At 38.2% G+C, this 27948-nt stretch overlaps 1 protein-coding gene across 3 annotated transcripts in view; it reads left to right on the top strand.

The window, feature by feature from the left end:
- Window positions 1–3989: 3989 nt before the first annotated feature.
- FBXO11 (F-box protein 11) overlaps window positions 3990–27948 on the top strand; it is a 52836-nt gene continuing 28877 nt past the window's right edge. Inside the window, exons 1-3 of one of the 3 annotated variants that reach the window (XM_068369018.1) lie at window positions 3990–4189; window positions 26280–26699; window positions 27674–27806. In XM_068369018.1, the coding sequence (XP_068225119.1) occupies window positions 4084–4189; window positions 26280–26699; window positions 27674–27806 (659 nt within the window). In that variant the 5' untranslated portion in view covers window positions 3990–4083. Of the gene's footprint in view, window positions 4190–26279; window positions 26700–27646; window positions 27807–27948 lie in introns of all 3 variants that reach the window. The other 2 variants (XM_068369017.1, XM_068369015.1) reach the window with 2 other exon arrangements.

Raw genomic sequence — 27948 nt, 5'->3', positions numbered from 1 at the left:
TCTTTCAGTTGTAAAGAATAGCATCTATACTCTACAGCACCTGTGAATACAGCTGGAATACATTTCCTTGATTGCTATGGATAGTTTTTTTTTATCCAGTCAAGCGCAAGAAAAGTATGTTTTCTTTCTTATTTATGCGAATACCTGATGTAATTTGCTTTTAAAATATTGAAGATGTAAGAAAAGAAACAATGATGAAGACAGCTTTCCTGATTCAACAATTGAAAGAGAAATGTTGAAGGTATCCAGCGTAATATCGACCTTGAGTATAGCACTAAACAGGAAGCTATCTCATACATTAATAAAAAAAAAACTAAAGAAGAAATGCAAGAAAATTGTTAATCTTACATAAGAAAAGTAATAAGCTTATATTAGAAAATCGATAATAATTAAGATAGCTTCCTGGTTTAACATTTCAAAGAAGATTTTTTAAAATATTCGATTGCATTCTATCGACCTTGAGTATAGCACTTTGCAACCATCTCACTCGTAAGAAAAGCAGTACGTAATCTTATATAAGAAAAACATTAATGCTATAGACAGCTTCCTTATTTAATATTTGAAATAGTAAGCGTTTAAGGTATTTAGCGGCATTCTAAAGACCTTGAGTATAGCACTTTACGGCAAGCGTACGATAACCTTTGCAATCATCTCACGCGTAAGAAAAGCAGTAATCTTATATAAGAAAAGCAATGATATAGACAGCTTCCTTATTTAACACTTGAAATAGTAAGCTTTTAAGGTATTCAGCGGTATTCTATCGACCTTGAGTATAGCACTTTACGGCAAGCGTACGATAACCTTTGCAACCATCTCTCACACGTAAGAAAAGCAGTAAACTTATATAAGAAAAGCATTAATGATATAGACAGCTTCCTTATTCAATATTTGTAATATAAGCTTTTAAGGTATTCAACGGTATTCTATCGACCTTGAGTATATCACTTTACTACAAGCGTACGATAACCATCTTATACTTCATCGAAAATTATAGAAGGAAAATCAAAATGACATTGAAATTGTCACCCAAACCATGAAGTTAATTCACCTCGTGTATTAATAATTCCATGAGTCATGGAAAGTGTACATAATTATAAAATATATCAATTTAGTTCTATGGCACACTTCATAATTGAATTGTACAATTATTATTACATCTTTGTCATGTAGAATTTTCACGTTCTAGACTGCAAGTTTGATAAGAATGAACAAATTCAGGACCATAAAAAAACAATCTAAAGGTCTGAACTACCAAAGTAGACTTTTAAAAAAAAAGTCTATCTTCGGATGTATAACAAAGAAATGCTAGACGATTTTTTTTTAGCAATTAGTCTAGCCCTGAGACAGAGAAGTTGCGAGTAGACCAACTGAAACTAAATTTCTTTATGACTTTATCGTTACCAGTGTCTGGCTTTTGGCCTGAAATCGTTTAATCCAATATAATAGAATTTATAAGGGAGCTGGTACTATTTTTTGTATTTCTTATAGATATCGTCATTAAAATTCTTTTTGTATAAGCAAGTTCCTAAATTTGTTCTCTCGCACTGACCTGCTATTGGGCCCGTCTCCAATTCAAGAGATTTCATTTTCTATACTGAAGTTTTCAGTGATATATTATTTCATATTTTTAATACCTTGCATATGCTTTACCTTCTACCAAATGTGAGACCTAATATTAGACGTAAATAGTTTGATAATTGCAATTGTCTATAACTAATTGAACACTGAAATGCTTTGCGTTCTTAAAAATCTTGCTTTTCGGCTCATTATGCAAGTTAGAATATCATCCTTTTTTCATTGATCGTATATTCGGCAGTTATAGTTAGTACAAAGACCTTTCCTTCATTTTCAGTTCATTGTTTTCTTTTTCTTAGTATGATCTACTTGATTTTATTACACAAACTTTCAACTGGGCTCCACAAGATACTAGAAGAGTTGAAAGACCCAGGCCTACATGGTTGAGGACTATGAAGCGTGAAGTAGGAGATGGTGAAATAATGAATGGAGAAGTATTGATTTAAAAGCTCAAGATAGAGACGACTGGCGAAATCTAACCGAGGCCCTTTGCGTCAATAAGCGTATGAGATGCTGGCTTCATAGTTTATATATGAAATATTTATTTTTTAAGTTTGTTACTGATCTTAAGACATTTCACATTCTTTATTCAACACTTGTCATATGTAGTTTTTCTTTATATATTTTCCTATCTAGGATATTTCCCTGTTGGAGCCCTTGAACTTATAGCATTCTGCTTTTCCAACTAGGGTTGTAGCTTAGCTAGTAATAGTTCGACCGTAAATGTGCTTATTTTGACAAGATTTATCTATAGTTTACATTTTCTCACCGTTTGTGTGTATAAATTTATTCCCATTACTTCAATTCTATTTCATGCTAGGAACTTAGCACGTGTTTCCCACACTAATCCACAAACTAGGTTCCTTGGTAAATTTGTAAGCTGTCTGAACATCTTAGATACTCTCACGATTGATGGTTGCATGTCATTTAACAGCTGAAGGCTGTTTTTACGTAATATTGTATTTTATCATTTTATAGCATAATATTGACATAGTTTAATAACACGGCAAATGAAAACATGTGTGGTTTAAGTCTGGCGGTATTAGCCAGAAGTGCATTCATGGCTTCATTATTAAGGCTCTGTTGCCACTCAGCTGATCATGAAAGCCCCGCCCACGGAAAAGCTTTACTTCTTTTAATTATTATATTTCCTTAAATAACGTCTGACGAACTGAGTTTTTTAACCAGAAATAGATTTATTTTAATTATTTTTATATTCTTTAACTGTGCAGTAGACATTTTAACGATTTCTTGCATTAATTCCCTCTTGCCAGCAGACACCGAAGGAAAATATTGCTTCTTTGTTTACATGTGTTCTTGACGTTTTCTATGGATTAAAATATGATCAATATACAGCCGTTCTCTGTACAGCGTTATGTGATATGCATTTCAAGAAATGTCTCTGCGTAGTCTGGTGTACGAGTTGAAGATGTATCTTCCCTGAATTTCATATCAAATTCAATAGTATAGATTGGAGAAATGCAAATAATCTGATATCTAAAATCAAGGTTATGTTCCAGTAATGCATTTTGATTCGTAAACATAATAATAAAATTGTACCATTTGACGGCCATATGCCTTTATTTACCAAATTAAATTATATGTTATAGATATAAATAGATTTTCTCACCGTAAAGTTAATGTTAGATGCCTAAAATCTGTATTTGAAATCATATGTTACGCGTTCGGGCTCGCCTAACATGGTCACGTGACCTAAAGGCGACACCTGATTGGTGAGTCGAGCTTCCGCCTCTAACAATAATCTTTGTATGCTCAGAGTGCTCGACTAAAGTGGCGTTCATTTTGAGAGGAAAATTTGTAAATAAACCATCTTCCCTTGAAATTGTTTATGAAATTGCATTCATTTAAGTATTAAATGCAAAATATATTTAATATTAATTAATATTTAATACCATTTAATTGTTTTTAAGCGTTAAGAGACTTTTAGAAAAAAGTTCTTAAACCTTTCGTGGATATTTCTATAGAATTTTAAATATCCATTTACTCACCTACTTTTATAAATAAAAATATAAAATTAATTTTATTTCTTAGTTTTATATATAAATTGAATATTTATATATAAAATCTAACCTTGGAACTTAATTTTAGTGTTCTTTGACTTTAAAAAACGCCTCTTTAACGACTGAAAAGTATCGCGACGCGCAGCCGATGGAACGCCAGCATAATATAGGCCCAACCAGGGTTGCCAGGTTTTCTAAATGAGAAAAGGTCAATTTCTAATCAACAGAGGCTTTAAAAGGTCAACCCATTAATAGAAAAAGGTCAAAACTATAGTATTTAAGGCTCGGCTTTTTTCATATTACTAAAGGCCAACCTATTTAAATACAAAAGGTCAAATTTGAGTTTTTTTTTGGGCCGGAAAAAAGGCCAAACTGGCAACCCTGGGCCGCCCAACAAAATGGCTGGTTCAGTGGCTCAGTGTGAGGAGTGAGGTGCCATGGTCTTTCTCTTTGTTCTTGCGAATCTGGACCCGATTTAGAGCTTAAAATGTCCAATCCCACATTTAGAACACGTATATCACAACTGAGAAAACGAAAACTAACCAAAAAGAAAATAGTAAGACGAGGGAATCCTTTAAATCGACGAAATAATGGTGAGCAGCGCCTCTTGTCATGGCCAATTGTTTTCATCGCTATCGAATTTGTGTGTTGAGCAATAGTTCGGATATTTCTCTTTAATTTACATCCACTTAGATCTACTGTAGTTGAGGCCGTGGTATCTTCTACGGAATACCCGATAAGGAGATCTTCGGCGAATATTACAGGTTAAGATAAATGTAAAAGTTTATAGAAATGTAAGTTTGTTTACATATAGTGACTGGGACGATGCATCAGAGGAAATTCTCCGAATTCATTCAATCATCCGACATTGTCACCTGTAATTTACGGCCTTTGCATTATTTGGATTATTTTTGTGGTTTGGTTAATTTAACATCACGTTATTAGTGACGGAAGCTGATGAAGTAATCTTTGCATAAATCCATACTTGCCTGGTGCTAAGCTTTTAAAGCTTGAGGCGGTATGCTGGTCTGGTATTGTGGTTTCACCCTAATCTAAAACAACGGGCATTTTTTTCGGCTGGCCTGTTTTTAGTGAAATTTATTAACCTAGCTTGATATATGATTAGCCCTAGGTTAAAGTGGTAAGTGTGGGTAAGCTCTGTTAGGCTTTGTTAACCATAGGTCATAGTCTTCCAACCATTGTTCAGCTTCGGTCAGACAATTGTTAGTATATTATCTTTCCCTTATTGGTAATTATTTAAACATGGGAAATTGTTGAATTTTGTTTTTTCAAATACCTTTGTACCTGTAATCATTGCCTATTGATAGTCGCATTTAGTCTTTATTCCCTTTCTGCATCCACTCTATTACCTTACCTTCTTTCCTATTTGCTTTCTTTTTTCTTTTTATTATCTATCCCTTTCATATTGCAACAGCTGGATTTTCTTCTAGGCTTATAGGGTGACTCATAACTCTTACCTCATTATTATAACCAATCTAATCAAGTCACTACTGCTGGTTAGGCATTGTTGATCATAGGTTACGGCTATCAAAGTCATCGCCTTGGTCACTTCAGTGTTAATAGATTATCCTCCCTTTGGTGTTAAATATAAAAAAAAAAAAAAAATATAGAAAATGTGGTTTTAGTTTTCCAATATTTGTTTAACAGCAAAATACTGTACCTCTTTAAATCAGTAAGCATTTCTTTAGGATAGTTCTAGCCTGTATTTATTCCCTTTATGCAGTCTGCACTCCGTCTTTTATCTAATATTGTACCCCTTTTCCTAGAGCGTTTGTATAACAGTGGACAGGAACGCATGCATAGAACACTACCTTACCTACAAGCTGGGTCCTTTCCTACTTACCTTACGGGTTACCCTCCTTAGACTATTATTATCTAAGCGATATGGTTGAAAATGAGGTGCATGGCCGTCATCATACATACACCCCATTTCCTGCTTGCTACTTTATTTTACATCCTCTTAGATTGTAACTGCGGGATTTTCCCCTTGGCTTACGGGATGACTCGCCACCCATACCGAGTCACATTTACTGGCGAGTTGAATGTAGTACCTTTTTAAACTAGTAATCATTGTTTTAAGATAGTTTTAGTATGTATTTACTCCCTTTCTGCAGTCTGCGCTCACACTTTTATCTTATATTGTATCAGTTTTCCTGGAGCTTTTGTATAACAATGGACAGGAACACCACCTAACTTACAAGCCATGTGCTTACCTAACATATTACAGTACTACTATTTGTGACGACGGTTAGGCTTTTGCGTTTTAAGAAATTGAATAATATTGTAATACTGTAATGAAATCTTGACTAGACATAGACTTCATGATAATTAATTATATATGAAAAAGCCCTACTTTCCCTAAAGATAATTGCAGTAATCGTACTACACTCATGTCGCGTTGGTGCCTGACGTCAGATACTAATAAATATGAATTTCTTATTGTTTTCTGTGGATACAATAACATTATCTGTGAATGATCTAATTTAATATTGTTACCTTTCATGAATTATTTTTGTTTTGATTGTTTATTCTTCTCTTGTAGTTTATTTATTTCCTTGTTTCCTTTCCACACTGGGCTGATTTTCTCTGTTGGAGCCCTTGGGCTTATAGCATCTTGCTTTTCTAACTAGGGTTATAGCCTAGCTTGTGATAATAATAATATTAAATTACTTTAGTTAGGATGGTAGCTAGTTTTGTTTCTGAAATTGGTATGCAATATCTAAATTTGAAGTGTAATTAACTTGTAGTTCAGATTGTGATATGCTGTTTTTAGAGTCTTTTGATGGTAAACAATAACAGGAAGTGTGATGACACGCAGTTCACAAGGGACCCCAAGTCATTTTATTTTAAAAAGAATGAGTACTGCCTACTGAAGTAATCAAATGATTTGTGGCTAATTTATCCCATAAGCAGTTATCGTGTAGTCTAACCAAATTTCATTTGTGTGGAGTACAGTCTTAACTTTCGAGACCTCAATATATTAACTTCATTATCATAGTAGAGTACTTGTCTCTAGGTAACCTTTTTAGACAAGGTGTAAACTGCTTGTTTCCTCATATAAGTTGTGGTTAATATGAACATGATGGGTTTGAAAAAATTTGATATTGATTTATATTGAAAATATAGTTTTTTTTTTTTCAATATTAAACTTACCCGATAATCATGTAGCTGTCAACTCCGTTGCCCGACAGAATTCTATGGAGGGATACGCCAGCTATCACAATACTAGAAGGGGGTGTATTTACCAGCGCCACCTGTGGCCAGGTACTCAAGTACTTCTTGTTGACACCTCCTCAATTATTCCTCTGTCGTGCTTCCGGCAAGACGTTCTGGGATACGCTTATGTTCTTGGAGTATTTTCACGACTTTGGTGAAGTATTTCTCTTTGATTTCGGCTGTCGCTTTACTGGAAAACTTCTATATTAGCTTAGTTAGCTTTTGGAATTAATTTGATTAATTTTGATTATTTTTGGTGACGAGAGAGTATGAACTCTCGTTCACTTTTCAATGGCCGACCCTTCCCTTAGACGGAAGTGTTGGTGTCTAAGAGAGTATAGACTCTCTTTCTTAATTTTGCTTAACAAAGTTATAGATTTATTTTATATCTCTCCGCCTCTTATAGGCCTCTTCGATTAACTTCCTTTTATTATAAACTCATTAAAATTAATTTTTATATTTGTTTATATTCGACCTTCCTAATAATAGGCGGTCTTTTACCGAAGTTAATAAACTTTGAGCCCGTCATTTCGGTTTTTCCTGTTAACATATTATGCTATTTCCGCCACAGAGTTTGAAAGATTTTCTTTGACAGTCTCGTACTGTTTTCAAAGCTGAACTAACGTTTTGTTTTGTTTCTGCAGTTGTTGACGTTCAGAACGTTCAACTTGCACTCTATCGTTACGATAGAGAAAGAATGTTCACGGTTTCACGTTGCAGTAAGAGTAACCGTGTCTAGCGTTTTGTTCATTCTTTCTTAACTTAATGGTTTTGATCCTAATAAAGGAACTTTTCAGTTTTTTCCTTTAACAATAATATGTTTTAACGATATATATGATTGGGCTCTTCTCTCAGGTTCTAAGTCAAGAGAGAGAGAGAGAGAGAGAGAGAGATAGAGACGGAGGGAGAAAGAGGATAAACGTTTCATTCAAGCCTGCCAGGCGTACGAGTAACGTCATTATCGATTTTTGCTCTTCTCCCTAGTCTCTTTAGGGGAAGAAACTAAACGTTTCTAGAGTGATCTAGTGTTTAGTCTCTTTCCAACCACTGATTTATCTTTCATTAGATTTTTCTGTTACATTGTAATTCTGTTTTCGCTATTACTAACTTTGAGAAAGGATAGAATTGCGTATTTCAGGTACAAACCACTTAAGTTTCGAGTTCAGTGAAATAAGTGCAAACAGAAATCAAAGTGATAAGTGATTAGTGCGTGAGGGTACTTTTGTGCGCGCCAGTCGTCCTCCCAGTCCGGGACCTCTTGCAAGCTCCCAAGCCCAGGGGAGAAGCAATGTCGAAGGGCATAAGGGTTCAGCAGGCCTTGATCGGCGCACAGAAGTATTCTCGGTGGTTGTGGGCGTGTCTTACCGAGACCGTCACTCCCACCCGCAGACGATTGAGCCCTTATTTTGCTCGTCTGCAGAAGAGATTAGGGGAGAAAATAAAGGCAGAGTAACGCTGGTCTCAGGTCTCAAGACTTCTTAAACGTTAAGTCCAGACCTATGCCAGACGTACGAAGTTAAAGTTCACAACCCGAATGCAGTCGTTGGGTTAGCTCTGACTCTCCTAAGTCATCAGTTGATTACACTCCGACTTAGAGGAGTAAGGTTCTGCCACAACAGATCTCTGCTGTTAAGGCTTTACCTCAGCAGAACTTAGTGTCTACCGACCCCAAGTTAACTCTACTGCAGTCCATACAGTCACAACTTTCGGTCTTGATGCGTGAGTGTCGGGCTGAGAGTGTTGCACCGCCTGCACTCCCTCCACCTGTTCTCGCTGCACCTGTGCTCGCCCAGCCTGCACCTGCTCCGCCTGGTCGCAGCACCATCTGCCAGGCGTACGATGTTGTGAACTCTACTACAGTCCATGCAAGCACAGTTTTCGGACTTGATGAGTGAGTGTCGGGCTGAGAGTGTTGCTCCACCGCCTCCGCCTACACTCCCTCCTCCTACACTCGCTCTGCCTGATCACAGTACCATCTGCCAGGCGTATGATGTTGTGGACTCTACTACAGTCCATGCAAGCACAGCTTTCGGACTTGATGCGTGAGTGTCGTGCTGAGAGTGTTGCACCTCCTGCACCTGTGGTGCACCAACCTCCTGCACCCGTTCAGCCTGTGCTGCACCCGCCTGCACCGGTGGTGCACCAACCTCCTGCACCCGTTCAGCCTGTGCTGCACCCGCCTGCACCGGTGGTGCACCAACCTCCTGCACCCGTTCAGCCTATGCTGCACCCGCCTGCACCGGTGGTGCACCAACCTCCTGCACCCGTTCAGCCTGTGCTGCACCCGCCTGCACTCGCTGCACCCAGTCGCAGCTCCATCTGCCAGGCGTACGATGTTGAACCACTTTCGGAGTTTGCTGTTCACAGTGTTGTTCAGCCTCAGCCTTCTTTAAGGCAACCCTTGCTTTGGGATCAGGAGAGTTACACTCTTCCTCCTCCTCCCCTTGCTGCTCCTCCAGTGGTGCAACTCTCGGTTGGGGTACAACAACCTCTCCCCTCCGTGAGTCTGTCTGCTCAACCAGCGCTGCACCGAGTTCAACCCTCATCTAGGCAAGCTCATCTACAGCCATGCACTTGCGCCTCAGGAGCCTCAGCTTGCTAGAACTTTACCTTGTCCTGCGCAGCCTCAACCTTCTCATGCTCCACTCATCTCTCAGGAACAGGAACGGACTACTCCGCCTCCGTCCTCCGCTCAGCTGGTACAATCCTTGGGTGCAACTCTTGCTAGGAGTCAACCTCCTTCACCCTTGCACCTGCCTTCTGCTCCGTCTGTTGTTCAGCCTATGCAGTCTGAACCTCAGGTTTTCCCTCAAGTTGAGGAAACCTCTGTTGTTGTTCCAGCTCGTTCTGACTCTGCTGTTCAGCATACCATGGTTTAAACCCCATGCAAGCATGCATTAAGCACTCTAGCACTGGTCATGGAATTTCTGAGAAATGTTAAACGCCATGCACACGCTCTGCTTTCCTTTCAGCAGGCTCTGCTTACAGCAGGCTCTACTTCCTACATGCTCAGCATTCAGCATGCTCTGCATTCAGCATGCTCTGCATACAACATGCTCTGCATACAGCATGCTCTGCATTCAGCATGCTCTGCATACAGCATACTCTGCATACATCATGCTCTGCATACCTTACCGCATGCTTCTCAACACATCTTGGGTTGTTGCCAACTCACTAGACTGTCAAGCAGTTTCATAACGTTGCCTTCTAGTCTGCTGCTTTGCACCAGTGAACCCTCACTCAGAGAACTTAGCTTTTCTAGGATAAGGTCCCTGTAGATGAGAAAGTTCTTTTCTCCCTCCTTCTGATATTCCCTTGAGGACTCTGTCATTTGGAGGGAGCCTTTAGCTGCATAACCTCTTATGGACTTTTATTTAAGCATAACATGCTTACAGGGAAGGTAATGGTTACACTTCAGCCGCTAATCCCGTCTGTTACCACACCTGCTCCCATAGACCTTGAGCTGTGTTGCATGACATGCAGTCCAAGCTTAGTCCTTGTTAGAGGATTTTTTGTTTACGGAGTCAATGTGTCACGGGGAAGACGTTCAACAACCAACAGAAGGGACTTGTTGTGACGCAGTGGGCAACCTCAGCAACCCGTTAAGGAGTTGTCTGTACGACCCAGACAGTCTAGACAGATTCGGGTTGTCACTGTACTTCCTCGCTTGCCCATGATTGACAGTTTACAGACTGTGCAGCAGTATCATGATCTTGTGTCCGGCTCCGTCAGACGACTGGCTTTTAAGAGCTCCCTCAAGTCGTCGCTGTCTGGAGATTTTCAATGGACTATGGATCTGACCAAGGAACTGGGCCTCCTGGTCAATTTTGAGGAGTCTCAGCTCGTTCCATCCCAGACCATTGTCTCCTTGGGTATGGATCTTCAGAGTCGAGCTTTTCGGACTTGTCCGTCGGCCCCAAGGATCTTCCAAGCCCTAGAATGCATCCAGAGCATGCTGAGAAGGAACCGATGCTTAGTCAGGCAGTGGATGAGTCTAACAGGGACACTTTCATCGCTGGCCCTGTTCATCGAGTTAGGGAGACTCCTCCTCCGCCCCCTTCAGTATCATCTAGCTGCTCACTGGATAAAGGACATGACGCTAGAGACGGGCTCAGTTCCTGTTTCCGAAGAGATGAGGTCTACTCTAACGTGGTGGAAGAACAGCATTCTTCTCAAGGAAGGTCTACCATTGGCTGTTCAGTCCTCCACCACCGTCTCTTCTCGGACGCATCGGACACGGGCTGGGGTGCGACACTGGACGGACAGGAATGCTCGGGAACATGGAATCAGGAGCAAAGGACACTTCACATCTATTGCAAGGAGTTGTTGGCAGTTCATTTGGCCTTGATAAACTTCAAGTCCCTCCAGCTTAACAAGGTGGTGGAGGTGAACTCCGACTACACCACAGCCTTGGCTTACATCTCCAAGCAGGGAGGGACTCATTCGAGGAAGTTGTTCGAGATCGCAAGGGACCTCCTCATTTGGTCAAAAGATCGAAAGCTCTCGCTGGTAACGAGGCTCATTCAGGGCGATATGAATGTCATGGCAGATCGCCTCAGCCGGAAGGGTCAGGTCTTCCCCACAGAGTGGACCCTTCACAAGAATGTTTGCAGCAGACTTTGGGCCCTGTGGGATCAGCCAACCATAGATCTATTCGCTACCTCGATGACCAAGAGGCTCCTCTTGTATTGTTCTCCGATTCCAGACCCAGCAGCAGTTCGCGTGGATGCCTTTCTGCTGGATTGGTCCCATCTCAACCTGTATGCATTCCCGCCGTTCAAGATTGTCAACAGGGTACTTCAGAAGTTCGCCTCTCACAAAGGGACACGGCTGACGTTGGTTGCTCCCCTCTGGCCCGCGAGAGAATGTTTCACTGAGGTACTGCGATGGCTGGTCGACGTTCCCAGGACTCTTCCTCCTAGAGTGGACCTTCTGCGTCAACCTCACGTAAAGAAGGTACTCCCAACCTCCACGCTCTTCGTCTGACTGCCTTCAGACTATCGAAAGACTCTCAAGAGCTAGAGGCTTTTCGAAGGTGGCAGCCAGAGCGATTGCCAGAGCAAGGACGACATCCACTCTCAGAGTCTATCAGTCTTTATGGGAAGTCTTCCGAAGCTGGTGCAAGGCCAATGCAGTTTTCCTCAACCAGTACCAATGTAACCCAGATTGCTGACTTCCTGTTACATCTAAGGAACGTAAGCTCCCTATCAGCTCCTACGATCAAGGGTTACAGAAGTTTGTTGGCAGCGGTTTTCCGCCACAGAGGCTTGGATCTTTCCTCCAACAAAGATCTACAGGACCTCCTTAGGTCTTTTGAGACCTCAAAGGAACGTCGGTTGTCCACTCCAGGCTGGAATCTAGACGTGGTCCTAAGGTTCCTAATGTCATCAGGATTTGAACCGCTCCAATCAGCCTCTTTTAAGGACCTCACATTAAAAAACTCTTTTCCTCGTGTGCTTAGCAACAGGTAAAAGAGTAAGTGAGATCCACGCCTTCAGCAGGAACATAGGTTTCACATCTGAAACGGCTACATGTTCCTTACAGCTCGGTTTTTTGGCTAAAAACGAGCTTCCTTCCCGTCCTTGGCCTAAGTCGTTCGAGATCCCAAGCCTGTCCAACATGGTGGGGAACGAACTGGAGAGAGTACTTTGCCCAGTTAGAGCTCTTAAGTACTATCTAAAGGTCAAAACCATTACGAGGACAATCAGAAGCCTTATGGTGTGCTATCAAGAAGCCTTCTCTACCAATGTCTAAGAACTCAGTTTCTTACTACATCAGGCTTCTGATTAGAGAAGCAAATTCTCATCTGAAGGAAGAAGACCTTGCTTTGCTGAAGGTAAGGACACATGAAGTGAGAGCTGTGGCTACTTCAGTGGCCTTCAAACAGAACCGTTCTCTGCAGAGTGTTATGGATGCAACCTATTGGAGAAACAAGTCAGTGTTCGCATCATTCTATCTCAAAGATGTCCAGTCTCTTTACGAGTACTGCTACACCCTGGGTCTATTCGTAGCAACGAATGCAGTAGTAGGCGAGGGCTCAGCCACTACATTCCCATAATCCCATAACTTTTTAACCTTTCTCTTGAATACTTTTTATGGGTTGTACGGTCGGCTAAGAAGCCTTCCACATCCTTGTTGATTTGGCGGGTGGTCAATTCTTTCTTGAGAAGCGCCAAGGTTAAAGGTTGTGATGAGGTCCTTTAGTATGGGTTGCAGCCCTGTATACTTTAGCACCTTTGAGTTGATTCAGCCTCCCAAGAGGAACGCTGCGCTCAGTAAGGAAGACGATCTTATTAAAGGCAGAGTAACGGTTCAAGTCGACTTCCTTACCAGGTACTTATTATTTCATTGTTATTGTGGATAACTGATTATATGAAATATGGGATACTTAGCTATCCTTTAATCTTGTACACTGGTTTTCACCCACCCCCCTGGGTGTGAATCAGCTACATGATTATCGGGTAAGTTTAATATTGAAAAATGTTATTTTTATTAATAAAATAAATTTTTGAATATACTTACCCGATAATCATGATTTAATCGACCCTCCCTTCCTCCCCATAGAGAACCAGTGGACCGAGGAATAATTGAGGAGGTGTCAACAAGAAGTACTTGAGTACCTGGCCACAGGTGGCGCTGGTAAATACACCCCCTTCTAGTATTGTGATAGCTGGCGTATCCCTCCATAGAATTCTGTCGGGCAACGGAGTTGACAGCTACATGATTATCGGGTAAGTATATTCAAAAATTTATTTTATTAATAAAAATAACATTTTTCAATTTAAAGGAATATCCATAAACTTGAAAATAGATTTTTATTAGGAAATTATTGTTCTGATAAAAAATGGGAAATTACACCATAGAAACTAAGCTAGTTTATATTTTTATCAGTTACTATCAGTTTCTATAATCTAACCTAGTTATTATTATTACTAGTTAAGCTACAACCCTAGTTGGAAAAGCAATATTTAGCCCATGGTCTCCAACAGGGAAAAATAGCCTAGTGAGGAAAGGAAATAAAGAAACGATATTAGAAGTAATGAAAAATTGAAAGTATATTTTAAAAACATTAACATTAGAACACACTTTTCATATGTAAACAATATAAAGACTTATGTCAGCCTGTTCAACATAAAAACATTTGCTGCAAGTTGGAACTTTTGAAGTTCTAACATAAGGATTCAACCCCAATACACAATGCATTGCTTTAGAATTTGTGTTTTGGCAGCAGAATCAAGATCAACAGTTGTTTAATCAGTTTAAATTACCCCATTAACCTAGTAGGTAATGTGGGTAGTGCCATAGCTTCTGTACCATGGTCTTCCACTGTCTTGGGTTAGAGTTCCCTTGCTTGAGGGTACTCTCGGGCACACTATTCTATCTTATTTCTCTTCATCTTGTTTTGTTAAAGTTTTTATAATTTATATAGGAAGTATTTATTTTAATGTTACTGTTCTTAAAATATTTTATTTTCCCTTGTTTCCTTTCCTCACTGGGCTATTTTGCCTTGTTTCCTTTCCTCACTGGGCTATTTTGCCTTGTTTCCTTTCCTCACTGGGCTATTTTGCCTTGTTTCCTTTCTTCACTGGGCTATTTTCCCTTGTCCTTAGGAAGTATTTATTTTAATGTTACTGTTCTTGAAATATTTTATTTTCCCTTGTTTCCTTCCCTCTCTGAGCTATTTTCTCTTGTTTCCTTTCTTCACTGGGGTATTTTCCCTTGTTTCCTATCTTCACTGGGCTATTTTCCCTTGTTTCCTTTCTTCACTGGGGTATTTTCCCTTGTTTCCTATCTTCACTGGGCTATTTTCCCTTGTTTCCTTTCTTCACCGGGCTATTTTCCCTTGTTTCCTTTCTTCACTGGGCTATTTTCCCATGTTTCCTTTCTTCACTGGGCTATTTTCCCTTGTCCTTAGGAAGTATTTATTTTAATGTTACTGTTCTTGAAATATTTTATTTTCCCTTGTTTCCTTTCCTCTCTGGGCTATTTTCTCTTGTTTCCTTTCTTCACTGGGGTATTTTCCCTTGTTTCCTATCTTCACTGGGCTATTTTCCCTTGTTTCCTTTCTTCACCGGGCTATTTTCCCTTGTTTCCTTTCTTCACTGGGCTATTTTCCCATGTTTCCTTTCCTCACTGGGTTATTTTCCCTGTTGGAGTTCCCTTGGCTTATAGCATTTTGCTTTTCCAACTAGGGTTACAGCTTAGCAAGTAGTAATAATAAAGGCATAAATTGTGTTGGCAAAGGCACCTACGCCAACTAGCACAGGCCTAGTAATTCCCCAGTTTTACTGGGAAGAATTAATACTAGATTACTATAGGAAGTCTTATCCCCCTAAAATTCTTGAGTAGCTAAATCTTGGCTGTAAAGTATCAACATATAAATGATGCAAAATATTTTGTTAACTTTGAAGTATAGTGAGGACTAGGTATTTTGAACATTTACATTGTGGTCAGCCCTCTGATAACCCTGTCCATGTCGATCTATTTTTGTTGACGTTTTATAGTGTAGATAATAAAGAAGTCAATATAGAAAGGACTGAAATTGCATTAGAGAACTAATTAAATTTTCTATATAGCACTTATGATTAAATGGCTTCATTAGATTGTAAGGGCATTGATATGTTTATCAATATTAATTGTATGATGGAACAATATAGGGTAGTGTTAAAAAAAGCACCTCGTTGCCTATGCATGACCATAAACCGTACACCTAACCAAAATCCCTTGATGTTATCAATAAATTTGTTAAATATCAAATTATGCAAAACCTGCTTTTTACAAATCGTTATGGTAATTTATGATGATCGTTGTGTGATATTCAGGGATCACATTTTTCCCCTTTAAGTGTTCTGTGTCTTGTAGGCCTTAGTTGTAATGTCGCAAATGAAGAGCCAGCTATAAAACAAAAAATACTTCCTGAGCTGTTTACCTTCAAAAGTCAAATGTAGCACAATACAATATTGTTTTGTAATTCAATTGTTGTACTGTTATAATTTGGTGAAATCGACAGCATTCCACAATTGCCATAGGTAATAGGCTGTATTGCCTTTGACGTATAAAATGAGACTTTTTTGGATACGATGGGATTTATCAGAAAAGGATCCCACAACCAGATTTTTCTATGAAGTATTTTATTTTCCAAATATCTAACTTTAACTTTTCGCTTCGATTTATTGATTTCTATGAAAAATTTGCCTTGAAGGCTTCAAACAATTTTTTCTTTCGAGTTTTGTTGATATAAAAGTCCATTGGAAATGTTCTATCCCCTAAAGGGAAAAGCCGCCATGAAAACTTTCATAATGGTGATGGTGTTCGACAAAGGTTGGTGTTCAATAGTGGGAAAGATAAGCATATGTTGTGACTGATAGCAATCGTATAATATTTGTAGTCTTCACAAACCAGTAGCCATGTCAATAAATTTTGACATTTGGGTTAGCGTAGAAAATACTACCAGAGGGTTATTGTTTTTTTGGTTATTTGTTTGTTTCATTGTTACCAATTTTACAGATAAACTACCTGACCGATTTACTTGAAATATTCAGGAGAGATACACTGTGACATAGACTAGACTCCATAAAATGTGGACTCATGGGGTGAAGGTCAAGGTCATAGTTACCGGAAAGGTAACTTCAAAAGTTCAAACTCGCAGCAAATGTTTTTATGTTGAACAGGCTTACATAAGTCTTTTATAGTTTATATATCATATATGTTTTAATGTTTTCAAAATATTTTATTTTGGTTTTTCATTGCTGCTTATATCATTTATTTACTTCCTTATTTCCTTTCCTCACTGGGCTATTTTTCCCTGTTGGGGCCCTCGGGCATATAGCATCTTGCTTTTCCAACTTGGGTTGTGGCTTGGCTGGTATTATTATTATTCCTAGCCAAACTACAACCCCAGTTGGAAAAGCAAGATGCTATAAGCCCAAGGGCTCCAGTAGGGAAAAATAGCCCAGTGAGGAAAGGAAATAAGGAAATAAATAAATGATGAGAAGTTACAATAAATCATTCTAAAACAGTAACAACGTCAAAACAGATATGTCCTATATTGTATAAACTATAAAAAGGCTCGTGTCAGCCTGGTTAACATAAAACATTTGCTCCAACTTTGAACTTTTTAAGTTCTACTGATTCAGTAATACTAATAATAAAGGTCAGAATTGATTTTTGACCATCTCAAATAATATCTAATTTACATTAAACCAAGACTAAAATCTTCATTTCCCTGTGCTCCCCCCCCCCCCCCAAAAAAAAAAATCAAAATACAGTATTGAAAATACATAGATCTGAATATTGGTATGTTGATTGTTCAAGGGGGTAAGATTTTCAAAGTCACTGTATTTCAGAAGGCCATAACTATATAATGAATACAGATACACACTTAATATTATTGACAGGTAGCAAACTGCGTATGGTTTTTAAAATAACACCGTGACCTTGAAAGTTTTAATTCAACATTACTGGATTTCATAAAGTTCAGATTCACACTTGTTTACTATCATTGATGGATGCTGCAACTCTACCAAAACATTTAGAGTACAGTAGTGGTAGTGTTTTGTGAAGGTTCACACTTTTTTCCTGTTTTATCAATGACCATGCATATCCATTCCTTATATATATGTAATGTTTACTTCATAGAGACTTTTATTCATTGTATAGATATCTAGGTATCTTTGCCATCTCAATTTTTACATCTTTTATTCATATGTGTACCTTACTGTGTATAGGTACAATATCTTTGCTATGTCTGACTAGTTACTTTCTATATAGGGTTTGAACATGTCAGTGGACCATGAACTTGCTTGATAAGTATTCATCGTCATCATCATCTCCTCCTACACCTATCGAGGCAAAGGGCGTCTGTTAGATTTCGCCAGTCGTCCTATCTTGAGCTCTTAATTCAATACTTTATTCACTAGGTTCAATTTGTGTATGTGAATATAAAGGATAGGATATGCAAAGAATAGAAGTTAGTATAAACATGAGATAAATGAGACTATACTCCATTTGAAAATATAAGTAGGTTGATATAGAATGGCTGTGAATGTTGTAAAGTTATAGCGCAGAATGACGAGTAATAATTCAGGTTCTCTTAACATAGCTATGCGCAGTAGAGACACCATCATAATGCAAGCAGTTGGCTAGACAAGGATTCATTATGTGATATACTGTAAGGCAATGATCAGTATTATGTGGTGTATAACATGTTTGTGTTACAGAAACACGGTACAGAATCTGTAATTAGTAACAGATTAACACGTGAGATTATTTGTTCCGTACATGTTTATCATCGTCAGCCGTAAGTAGTCCATTGCAGTACAAAGGCCCCAGAAATGCCTTCCACTCGAGTCTGTACCATGGTCTTCCACTGTCTTGAGTTAGAGGTCTCTTGCTTGAGGGTACACTCGTGCACACTATTTTATCTTACTTTTCTTCCTCTTGTTTTGTTGAAGTTTTTATAGTTTATATAGGTTTGTTTTAATGCTGTTACGGTTTTTAAAATATTTTATTTTTCCTTTTGCCTTTCCTCACTGGGCTATTTTCCCTGATTGAGCCCCTGGGCTTATAGCAACCTGCTTTTCCAACTAGGGTTGTAGCTTAGGAAGTAATAATAATATGCCAGTGTATAGTTTGTCAATCCATCGTCTTTTCTTCCTTCCCCTGCTTCATTTGTTAATGCTCTTACTGTTTTTATAATATTTTCCATTTGCCTTTCCTCACTGGGCTATTTTCCCTGTTGGAGCCCCTGGGCTTATAGCAACCTGCTTTTCCAACTAGAGTTGTAGCTTAGGAAGTAATAATAATAATATGTCAGTGTATAGTTCGTTAATCAATCGCCCTTTCTTCCTTCCCCTGCTTCATTTGTAATCTCTATGGACTCCTGTACATGAATATATTAGAATATTAATCAGAGCAAGGAAAAGAATGCCGAGAGCAACCTCTGTAAGGTATCTCAAACTCAGTAATGCATACTCGGAACTGGAGTGTATGTCATAGAAATTTGCAAGCTATGCAGGGAAGAATATTTTACTTTATTTGAAGCTACTGAATTTAATTTTCTGTACTCTAGCAGTTATATGATTTCATACTTGCTTGGTGAACTTTTTTTTTCTTCATATTTGAGTGCAAATTTTTCCCATTTCCTTGCTTAGATTTTTTTTTTTTGTAGCAGTTTGTTGTGAGTGAAATAGCAATACTTGAATGTTTTTAAAACGTAAAGTTATTTGACGCCGAGAGCTGCCACCAGATTCCTCCAACCCTCTCTTGTCTCTTTCTGTCTGGCAAATCATCCCAAGTCTATTTACATTCAGATTTTCCCGGACAGTTTCATCCTGTTCGTAATACTAGGCATGCAGTTGATTCTAATAGTCAGGCCTTTTCCATCATGAGGCTCAGTACTACACAGTATTCTAGAAGTTTTATTCCAGCTATGACCAAGTTGTCGAATGATCTTCCTAATCGGGTAGTTTATTCGGTAGAACTTCAGAAGTTCAAACTTGCAGCAATTGTTTTTTATGTTGAACAGGCTAATGTAAGTCTTTTTGTAGTCTATGAAATATCGGTTTTGATGTTACTGTTTTTGAAAAATTTCATTTTAGTAGTTCATTATTTCTCAGATCGTTTTATCTCCTTGACTCACTGGGCTATTTTATCCTGTTGGAGCCCTTGGGCTTATAGCATCTTGCTTTTCCAATTAGGGTTGTAGCTTAGCTAGTAATGATAATTATAATACTATCCATGCCGGTCTCAGTTGTCCTGTGCTTCCAGAACCTGTTTCATAATAATTTATGGCTATGTAATTGAAAAACATGAAATATCCAAAGATTGACGTTAAATTACCACGTGCTGGTTCACAACAATTGCTTCAGGTGCTTGCGTACCCAGGATTTTGCCATTTTTCTAACCCAGCCACCCTATAACTTGACCTTTCCTATCATTATCCCATTTGAATAGGAGAAAAGGACAGTATGTGATCTGAACTGGTGGTTTTCACCATACTTTTATGTATTTTTTGTCATCAGAGTATATGAGAAATCGACTGCATTATGCTGGAAGCATCCATCCCTCAAGAGGATATCTGAACGGTGTTTACGTTTGAACCAGTGGAGCCGTTACCATGGTAACGGACGTCATGACTTCGGCTCCCTATTGGAATGAGAGATGTTTATAGTGAATGTATTTTGCTATTCTGTCAAGGGAGTGCTTGTTTATTTGCAATGTTTCTTCTTGGAAACATTGTGTGTATAATCCAGAAGTTAGCCCTAGTATTGATTTTTTACTGACAACACCAGTAAAAAAAGTAAATTTAAATCATTATTATGCACTTTCACTAGTCTTTCCATTTTCTATCTGATGGTACATTAAGAACCTATGTTCTAATGTAAGCTCACCGCAATTGTATGTACACTTATGAGACAAAAGAATTTGTCTCTGTCTTGATGCAAATTTGGTGACACTCCATAGTTCTCCACTTTGGTGATGTCCTGCTTAGCCTAGAGACCCATGTGGGTTCCTCATCCAGTCCCATATTCTAGGCCCATGTGGGTTCCTCATCCAGTCCCATATTCTAGGCCCATGTGGGTTCCTCATCCAGTCCCATATTCTAGGCCCATGTGGGTTCCTCATCCAGGCCCATGTGGGTTCCTTATCCAGTCCCATATTCTTGGCCCATGTGGGTTCCTCATCCAGTCCCATATTCTAGGCCCATGTGGGTTCCTCATCCAGTCCCATATTAAGGTTTAAACTCCTCTTCCCAGGAGTTGAGCACCTGTATGAATGATTTCTTTCCTCGTAGCCCAGGGGGTGTGTAGAGTGCGATGAACCACCGCAGACAAGGTCTTCCTGTACAGTATTTGTTCATGAACGGATGGGGGGAGCATTTGAGGATTTGTGAAAGAGATGACGGGGTTGGATGTCGACTCCTAGTTAATCCATTTGGAAAGAACAGCTCTGTTGCCTCGATTGCACGTTATCACCTCATCCATTTCGTGAACATCTGCGTTCAGGATCTTCAAGATGTTTATTGCTAGGTAAACTGTGACCAGTGTTTTGGAAAAAGAGAGAGACTTCAACTGGGATGTCAGTATCTTACAGTTACCTTCAACAGTCATGTCAGTATAAATTACTGCCAAAAGGGACTGATGACCCTTTACTATGACTTCCATTCTAGATGGAGTAAGTATTGTCTTAATAAAGTCCAAAGGAAATGTCATAAGCAGCAGTGCCATAAAAGTTGACTGGTCTAACCTAATGACCTGGTGGCAGAAAGAGAAGTACTTTGAGTTTGTAGATGCATGAAAACTACCAAGGATTGATCCGTCGATTGAGCATAGCAACAATTGGATTGATATCATTACTTTTTTGCGAAGACAGATTAGATGGCATGCATAAATTTATCGCTGTCCAGCGGGAACAGAGACTAGAAATTTTTGGGAAAAAATGCTCCCAAAGAATTTTTTGTTTTGTCATATATCTGTCAGCCCAGTCGTTCTAAGGTGATCAATGTAGTTGTATTTAGTTTAAAGCAGTATAGTTATTATTATTATTATTATTACTTGATAAACTACAACTTAGTTGGAAAAGCAGAAAACTATAAGCCCAGGGGCTCCAATGGGGAAAATAACCCTGATAGGAAAGGAAAAAAGGAGAAACTAAATATTTTAAGAGCAGGAACATTCAAATAGATATTTCCTATACAAACTGTTAAAAAAATTAACAAAACAAAAGAGAAATAAAATAGAAAATTGTGCCCTAGTGTACACAAAAGCAAGTACGGTACGTCTAATGACATTTTTGTCTCAATAAAATACAGTACCGTAACAAATAAGGTATATTTATCTTTGCACTTTGGTTGAATTTTTTGTTTACTAGATTTTATTATTCAAGAGGCTTTACAAGCCTCCAAATTTTGAAAATTATTAAAGTATTTCTTTAATTTTCCCACGTTAGGTTAGTTCTTTCGGTGTATCTCACGCTGTGGATAGTAGGCATTACCTAAGGAATTCTGTAGTGGCCCTTCGGTCCCTTATCACACCTACTCCATAGACTTCTACTTGACCGTTCCTGCTTCCTTTCTTTTGCCTTATTGTCTTTCCTTTCTCTTAGTTCATATTGTAAGTGTGGGTTTTTTCCTACGGGTCTACATGAAGACTCGCCACCTTTACCAAGTCACTGGGGCTTTGTGAGGAGTTGGAAAGAGATTTTATCATCATTATTACTAGTCAAGCTATAACCCTAGTTGGAAAAGCAAGATGCTATAAGCCCAAGGACTCCAACAGGAAAAAAGCCTGTGAGGAAAGGAAATGAATAAATGATATATGAGGTAATAAACTATTAAAAAAAATATTCTAAAAACACTAATATTAAAACATATTTCATATATAAACTATAAAAAGACTCACATCATCCTGTTCAACATAAAAACATTTGCTGCAAGTTTGAACTTTTGAAGTTCTACCGATTCAACTACCTGATTGGGAAGATCATTCCACAACTTAATCTCAGCTGGAATAAAACTTCTAGAATGTGTAGTATTGAGCCTCATGATGGAGAAGGCCTGGCTATTAGAATTAAGGGGAGCTTCCGCTAGGGGTGTGGACATATAAACTTTCAGATACCAAAAATTGAGACATTACTTCTATCTATGGCCAAACATGTCTTACGTGCCCTCATGAAGTTTCTGGTAATAATTCTTATATATAAAGAAGATATAGGGGGGGGGACTTGAGGCCATGCTTACGGTAATGAGTAGAAATTATATCGTGTAAGAAAGTTAGTTGTTCTTAGAGTAATTTAGACTAGTTCTAAATAAGTATCAATAACAATATTTGCTAATGAAAGCTATAATGTTTTGCTTTCCTTCATACTCTCATAGAATCTCATAGAAAAAATTTGAACGTCGATATCTCAAAACTATACAGTACTTATTGACCTTCAAAACTATTTTTCTCTGCTATTTATGAACCAATTTCAAATCAAAATACATTGTTGTAAAGAGGAATAATTTTATAATATTTTGTACCGAGGAATTTTTCCTAAAATTTATTTTATATTTTTCATATTTTTTCAAACTTTTAAAATATATAAAAATAAATATATATAAAACAAAATACCAAAAATATGGAAAATTCCTACTGGTATTTTGTTTATATTGCAATAAACAGAATTCATGGAAATTTTTAGCTAATTCTATTCAGTACTTTTTGATAAAAATTGAATTTAATTATTTTTATTAATAGTTTTTATTCATTTAAAGAAAGAAATGATAGTCCGAATTCAATGAAACTCGCAGAGATTTATATTTGCACTATAGTCAATTCTTTTTAGCGAGGCAGATTTGCACCGACTCGCAAGGGAGCCCTTTTAGCTGGGAAACGTTTCCTGCTCGCTGATTGGTTGGACAAGATAATTCTAACCAATCAGGTAGCAGGAAACTTTTTCCGAGCTAAAAGGGCACCGCTTGCGAGTCGGTGCAAATCTGCCTCGCTAAAAGAAATTGATTATAGTAGGTATAACTTATAGAAATATTAGGTTCATCCAGTGATTAATAACATATAGAAATATTAGGTTCATCCAGTGATTAATAACATAGAAATATTAGGTTCATCCAGTGATTAATAACATATAGAAATATTAGGTTCATCCAGTGATTAATAACATATAGAAATATTAGGTTCATCCAGTGATTAATAACATATAGAAATATTAGGTTCATCCAGTGATTAATAACATATAGAAATATTAGGTTCATCCAGTGATTAATAACATATAGAAATATTAGGTTCATCTAGTGATTAATAACTGTTTTGGGTTCAATGACCGATGCCCCCCTTACTGCATGCCTAGTACAGTACTGTATTATGAACTGGGTAAAACTGTTTTTATAACAATTCATGAATTCTTTCCGGATTAAATAACCAAGTAAGGGGTAGTGTGAGGTGCATTGTAGGCATTATTAAAGATGATTTAATCTCCTACTTCAGTTCTTGCTACCTTCCTTCCATCTTGATGTCCAACCACTTTCGATTTTTACTTTGTTGCGTAATATATGGGTTTTTACCCTGGTTGCGCCTATGAGTTGGCTCCCAATTTTGCCCTATTTCTATTATTATTATTATTATTATTATTATTATATTATTATTATTATTAGCTAAGCTGGGAGGAACTTAGAGAGTAGAGGTCCCCTTTTTTTGTTTTGTTTCATTTGTTGATGTTGAATAACCCCCCAAATTGGGGGAAGTGCCTTGGTATATGTATGTATGTATGATTAGCTAAGCTACAACCCTAATTGCAAAAGCAGGATGCTATAATCCTAAGTGCTCCAACAGTGAAAGTAGCCCAGTGAGAAAGTAAACAAACTGAAAAGTTCTCAAGTTCTACCTATTCAACTGCTTTAGTAGAAAGGTTATTCCTCAGCCTGGTCATGGCTGGAATAACACTTCAGTGTTGAGCCTTATCAAATCTGTACTGTGTTTTAATGTTGTTCCTTGTTTTAATATATTTTGTTTTCATTGTTTTTCATATCATTTATGTATTTCTTTATTTCCTTTTCTCACTGGATTATTTTTCCCTGTTGGAGCCCTTGGGCCTATAGCATCTTGCTTTTCCAGCTAGTGTTGTGACTTAGCTAGTAATAATAGTAATAATACTCTGACATATCTGTGTATTTGATATGAAGACAAGACTCATTCAATGTAGATGAAGTATAATTAATTAAAAGGATTATTTATATGACATTAAACTTAACCTAGATTTTCTCTATTTTTTATGGCTGATTTTGTGGTGAAATTGAAAATCAGAAAGTCTTGCCATGAATAGATTTGCGCATTGCTAAATTTAGAAAGTACTTTTATCGAGTTCTGAGGGAAAAAATAGGTATGGGACTGGTTACCTCCGCCAATGATGTTGGAAGGTTAGGTTAGGTTTTCCCCCAACGAAGTTGGAAGGTTAAGTTAGGTTAGGTTTTCCCCCAGCAAAGTTGGAAGGCTAGGTTAGGTTTTCCCTCAACGGAGTTAGAAGGAGGTTATGTTATACCCCGTTTGTTTGTGAACAGCTTCCTAGCCACAATTTTAATCATAGAGTAGAAAACTTGCAGTGATTAACTGTTATGTAAAAAGCTGGAAATGATTGAATTTTGGAAGGTCAAGATCAAACTCAAGCAAAATATCCAATTCACCTAATCAGCAATAAGTTTGGACGTAGTCACAGAGACTTCAAACTTTGTTCATATTAGAGTGTGTGAAAATCCACGCCTATTAATAGACGTTAAGGTCAAAAGTCAAGGTCGAGCAAAAAGATTAGTAATGAGCTGCCATGGCGGAGGTCTGCGCTCTATTAAGTGCCCCTCTAGCTTCCTGGATGTAGTTTCTAGTTACCTTGCATCTCAAGGTAAAGAAAATCAGGCATTTGTTTAGACAGGGTCTAGATGGTCCCGCGACAAACACCTAACTAGAATCAAAGATAGAGAATCTAGCTTTGTATTTACCTATTCCTTACATGCGGTGCTCACAATCTCTTGAATGACTCCCAATTTAGTTGTATTACTAATTTTTTAACCTCTGCATATCAATTATCCAGTGATATGTCCTATATTTTATTCAAATTATAGGACTTGTTTACTCTTTAGAATTTCTTGTTTTATGTGAAGGTTAACCCTCTGAAGATTTATTGATGCAATTTTCAGTTATCTTTAATCATTTCTTATACTACGAATCGTCAACTTAAGTAGGTTGATATATGACTTCATTGGTCCCTGACAAAAAGTCCTGAGCCTTGTAACAGTTTTGTCACGGCAGTCACCAGAGGGTTAATGGGAGAGGTATTTGGTACAGTACTCTTATTCCAAAGTCTGATTTTGAGTAAAATTAAGTTGTATTTCGTAACTTATAAATTTGTTGAGGTTGTTTGGCCATATTGAAAGAATGGAATGTGTCTGTCTGCTAAAGAAGGTGATGAATGCAAGAGTTGATGGGAGAAGTGCAAGAGGAAGGTCAAGGTTTGGGTGGATGGATGGAGTGAAGAAAGCTCTGGGTGATAGGAGGATAGATGTGGGAGAGGCAAGAGAGCCTGCTAGAATAGGAATGAATGGCGAGCGATTGTGACCCAGTTCTGGTAGGCCCTGCTGTTTCCTTGGTGACAGCAGAGGTAGCAGCAGTAGGGGATTCATTGTATAAAACTTTGTTTGTGGTGGATAACGGGGGAGGGTGGGCTGTGGCACCCTAGCAGTGCTATCCAAACTTGGTTGAGTCCGTTATCAGGCTGGGAGGAGCAGAGAGAGGAAAGGTCCCCTTTGGTCCCTTGGTTTGATATGGGCTACTCAAAATTGGGGCAAGTGCCTTGGTAAATAGATCAATTTGAGGAAATTCAATATGTATTTGTGTAACTTAACCTTAGCATTACAGATCATAATCAAAGATTTTTAATTTTCACGTCTTTGTTGCATTTCAGACGATGACTGTGAAGCCCCGTTAGTAGGTGGACAACCACTGGCTCTCTTTGATCTGGTGGGCAGGGGAGCGGCTGCAGCAGCGGCCGGCGCAGGCCCCTCTTCCGTGCCCACTGCCTCCTCCTCCTCTACCACCTCATCATTACACCACCACCCGCCCTACCACTTACGTAGAAAGTCACCCACTCACCCCGTTAGTCCCCCTACCACCCTAGGAGCCATCTCAGTCACGGACACCCCCAGCACAGCCGCGTCAGCGGGAGCGTCGGCAGCGACGGCTGGTCTACCCTCCGCTGCTACAAGTAACACACCTGTATTATCACCTCCTGTTGCGTTAACGGCAACGACCGCATACTGTCCTTCCATGTTACCTGCCCGCAAAAGACCCCGAAGAACGTACTCCACGGGGGAATCTTCCACAGGTGGGTTTTTGCATCGTTTTTTAATAGCAGTAAAAGTCCAATAGTTTGGTATGGGAAGTCGGATGTCTCATAAGAACTCGCTGATTTGTTGAATGAGTTGCGTAAAATACATCCGTTTGTACATTATGGACAAAAGAGTTTGTTAAATATATCTTATGGGAGAGTTACATTTTATAATAAGATCATCCTCATCTTATCTGAATCTCAAATGCTAAACTATTGGACATTTTATTGTTGAAACAAATTTTATTTCTGTCAATTGTTTGTGTGAATATATACAGTACTTAATTGCAATAGCTTTTAACTTACTGAAAGGCTTAAGGAACTTTTGAATAATACAATAAAGTATATAAAAAAATTTCTACTCATAAACCCTTTTCTTGTGCCTATACATATTTAGACCTTTATATGAGTAACTAGTTTGAGTATTAAAAAAAATGCCACACTATTAGACTTTTTATTGTTGAAATTATTTTTATTTCTCAATCAACTTGTATATGTGTGAAGATATAAACTTCATTGCAGTAGATTTTAACTTATTGAAAGGCTTAGGGAACTTTTGTATAATACAATAAAGTATATAAAAAGAATTGCAATGGTTTTTAACTTATTGAAAGGCCTAAGGAACTTAAGTGTAATACAATAAAGTATATATCTCTATCAATCAACTTGTATATATACTCTTTTTTGCAGTAGATTTCAACTTATTAAAAGGCTTAAGAAACTTTTATAATACAAAGTATATAAAAAATGTTCTATACATAAACCCCTTTTTTGTGCTATTATAATGTAGGCCCTTGTCCTTTTGGATAGGATTAATTCTCTTCTGCCGACTTCATCGTATTTAAAAGGACTCAAGTTTTTCTGGTTAGGGAAAATAGAAATGACTAAAGTTTGCGATTTTTCAAATTCTGACTTAAAATACAATACATATTGATATTTTATAGGGTTGGGATGCACTTTATCCACAGCAGCGCATTACCTTCTATACGAACTTCCCGATGAGGTGCTACTCACTATATTTTCTTACCTGTACGAGAGGGACCTCTGTCATGTGGCACAAGTATGCAAGCGTTTCTACACGATAGCAAATGATAACGAACTATGGTAAGTGTCCTGCAATTTTAACCCTTTTACCCCCAATGGACGTACTGGTACGTTTCACAAATTTCCCTTTACCCCCAATGGACGTACTGGTACGTTTCACAAAACTCATCCCTTTACCCCCAATGGACGTACTGGTACGTTT

Source organism: Palaemon carinicauda, unplaced genomic scaffold (assembly GCF_036898095.1).
Source record: "Palaemon carinicauda isolate YSFRI2023 unplaced genomic scaffold, ASM3689809v2 scaffold343, whole genome shotgun sequence".
Classification (NCBI taxonomy): Eukaryota; Metazoa; Arthropoda; class Malacostraca; order Decapoda; family Palaemonidae; genus Palaemon; species Palaemon carinicauda.
Note: the sequence above shows the minus strand (reverse complement) of the source record. Positions and strands in the feature narration are given on the sequence as shown.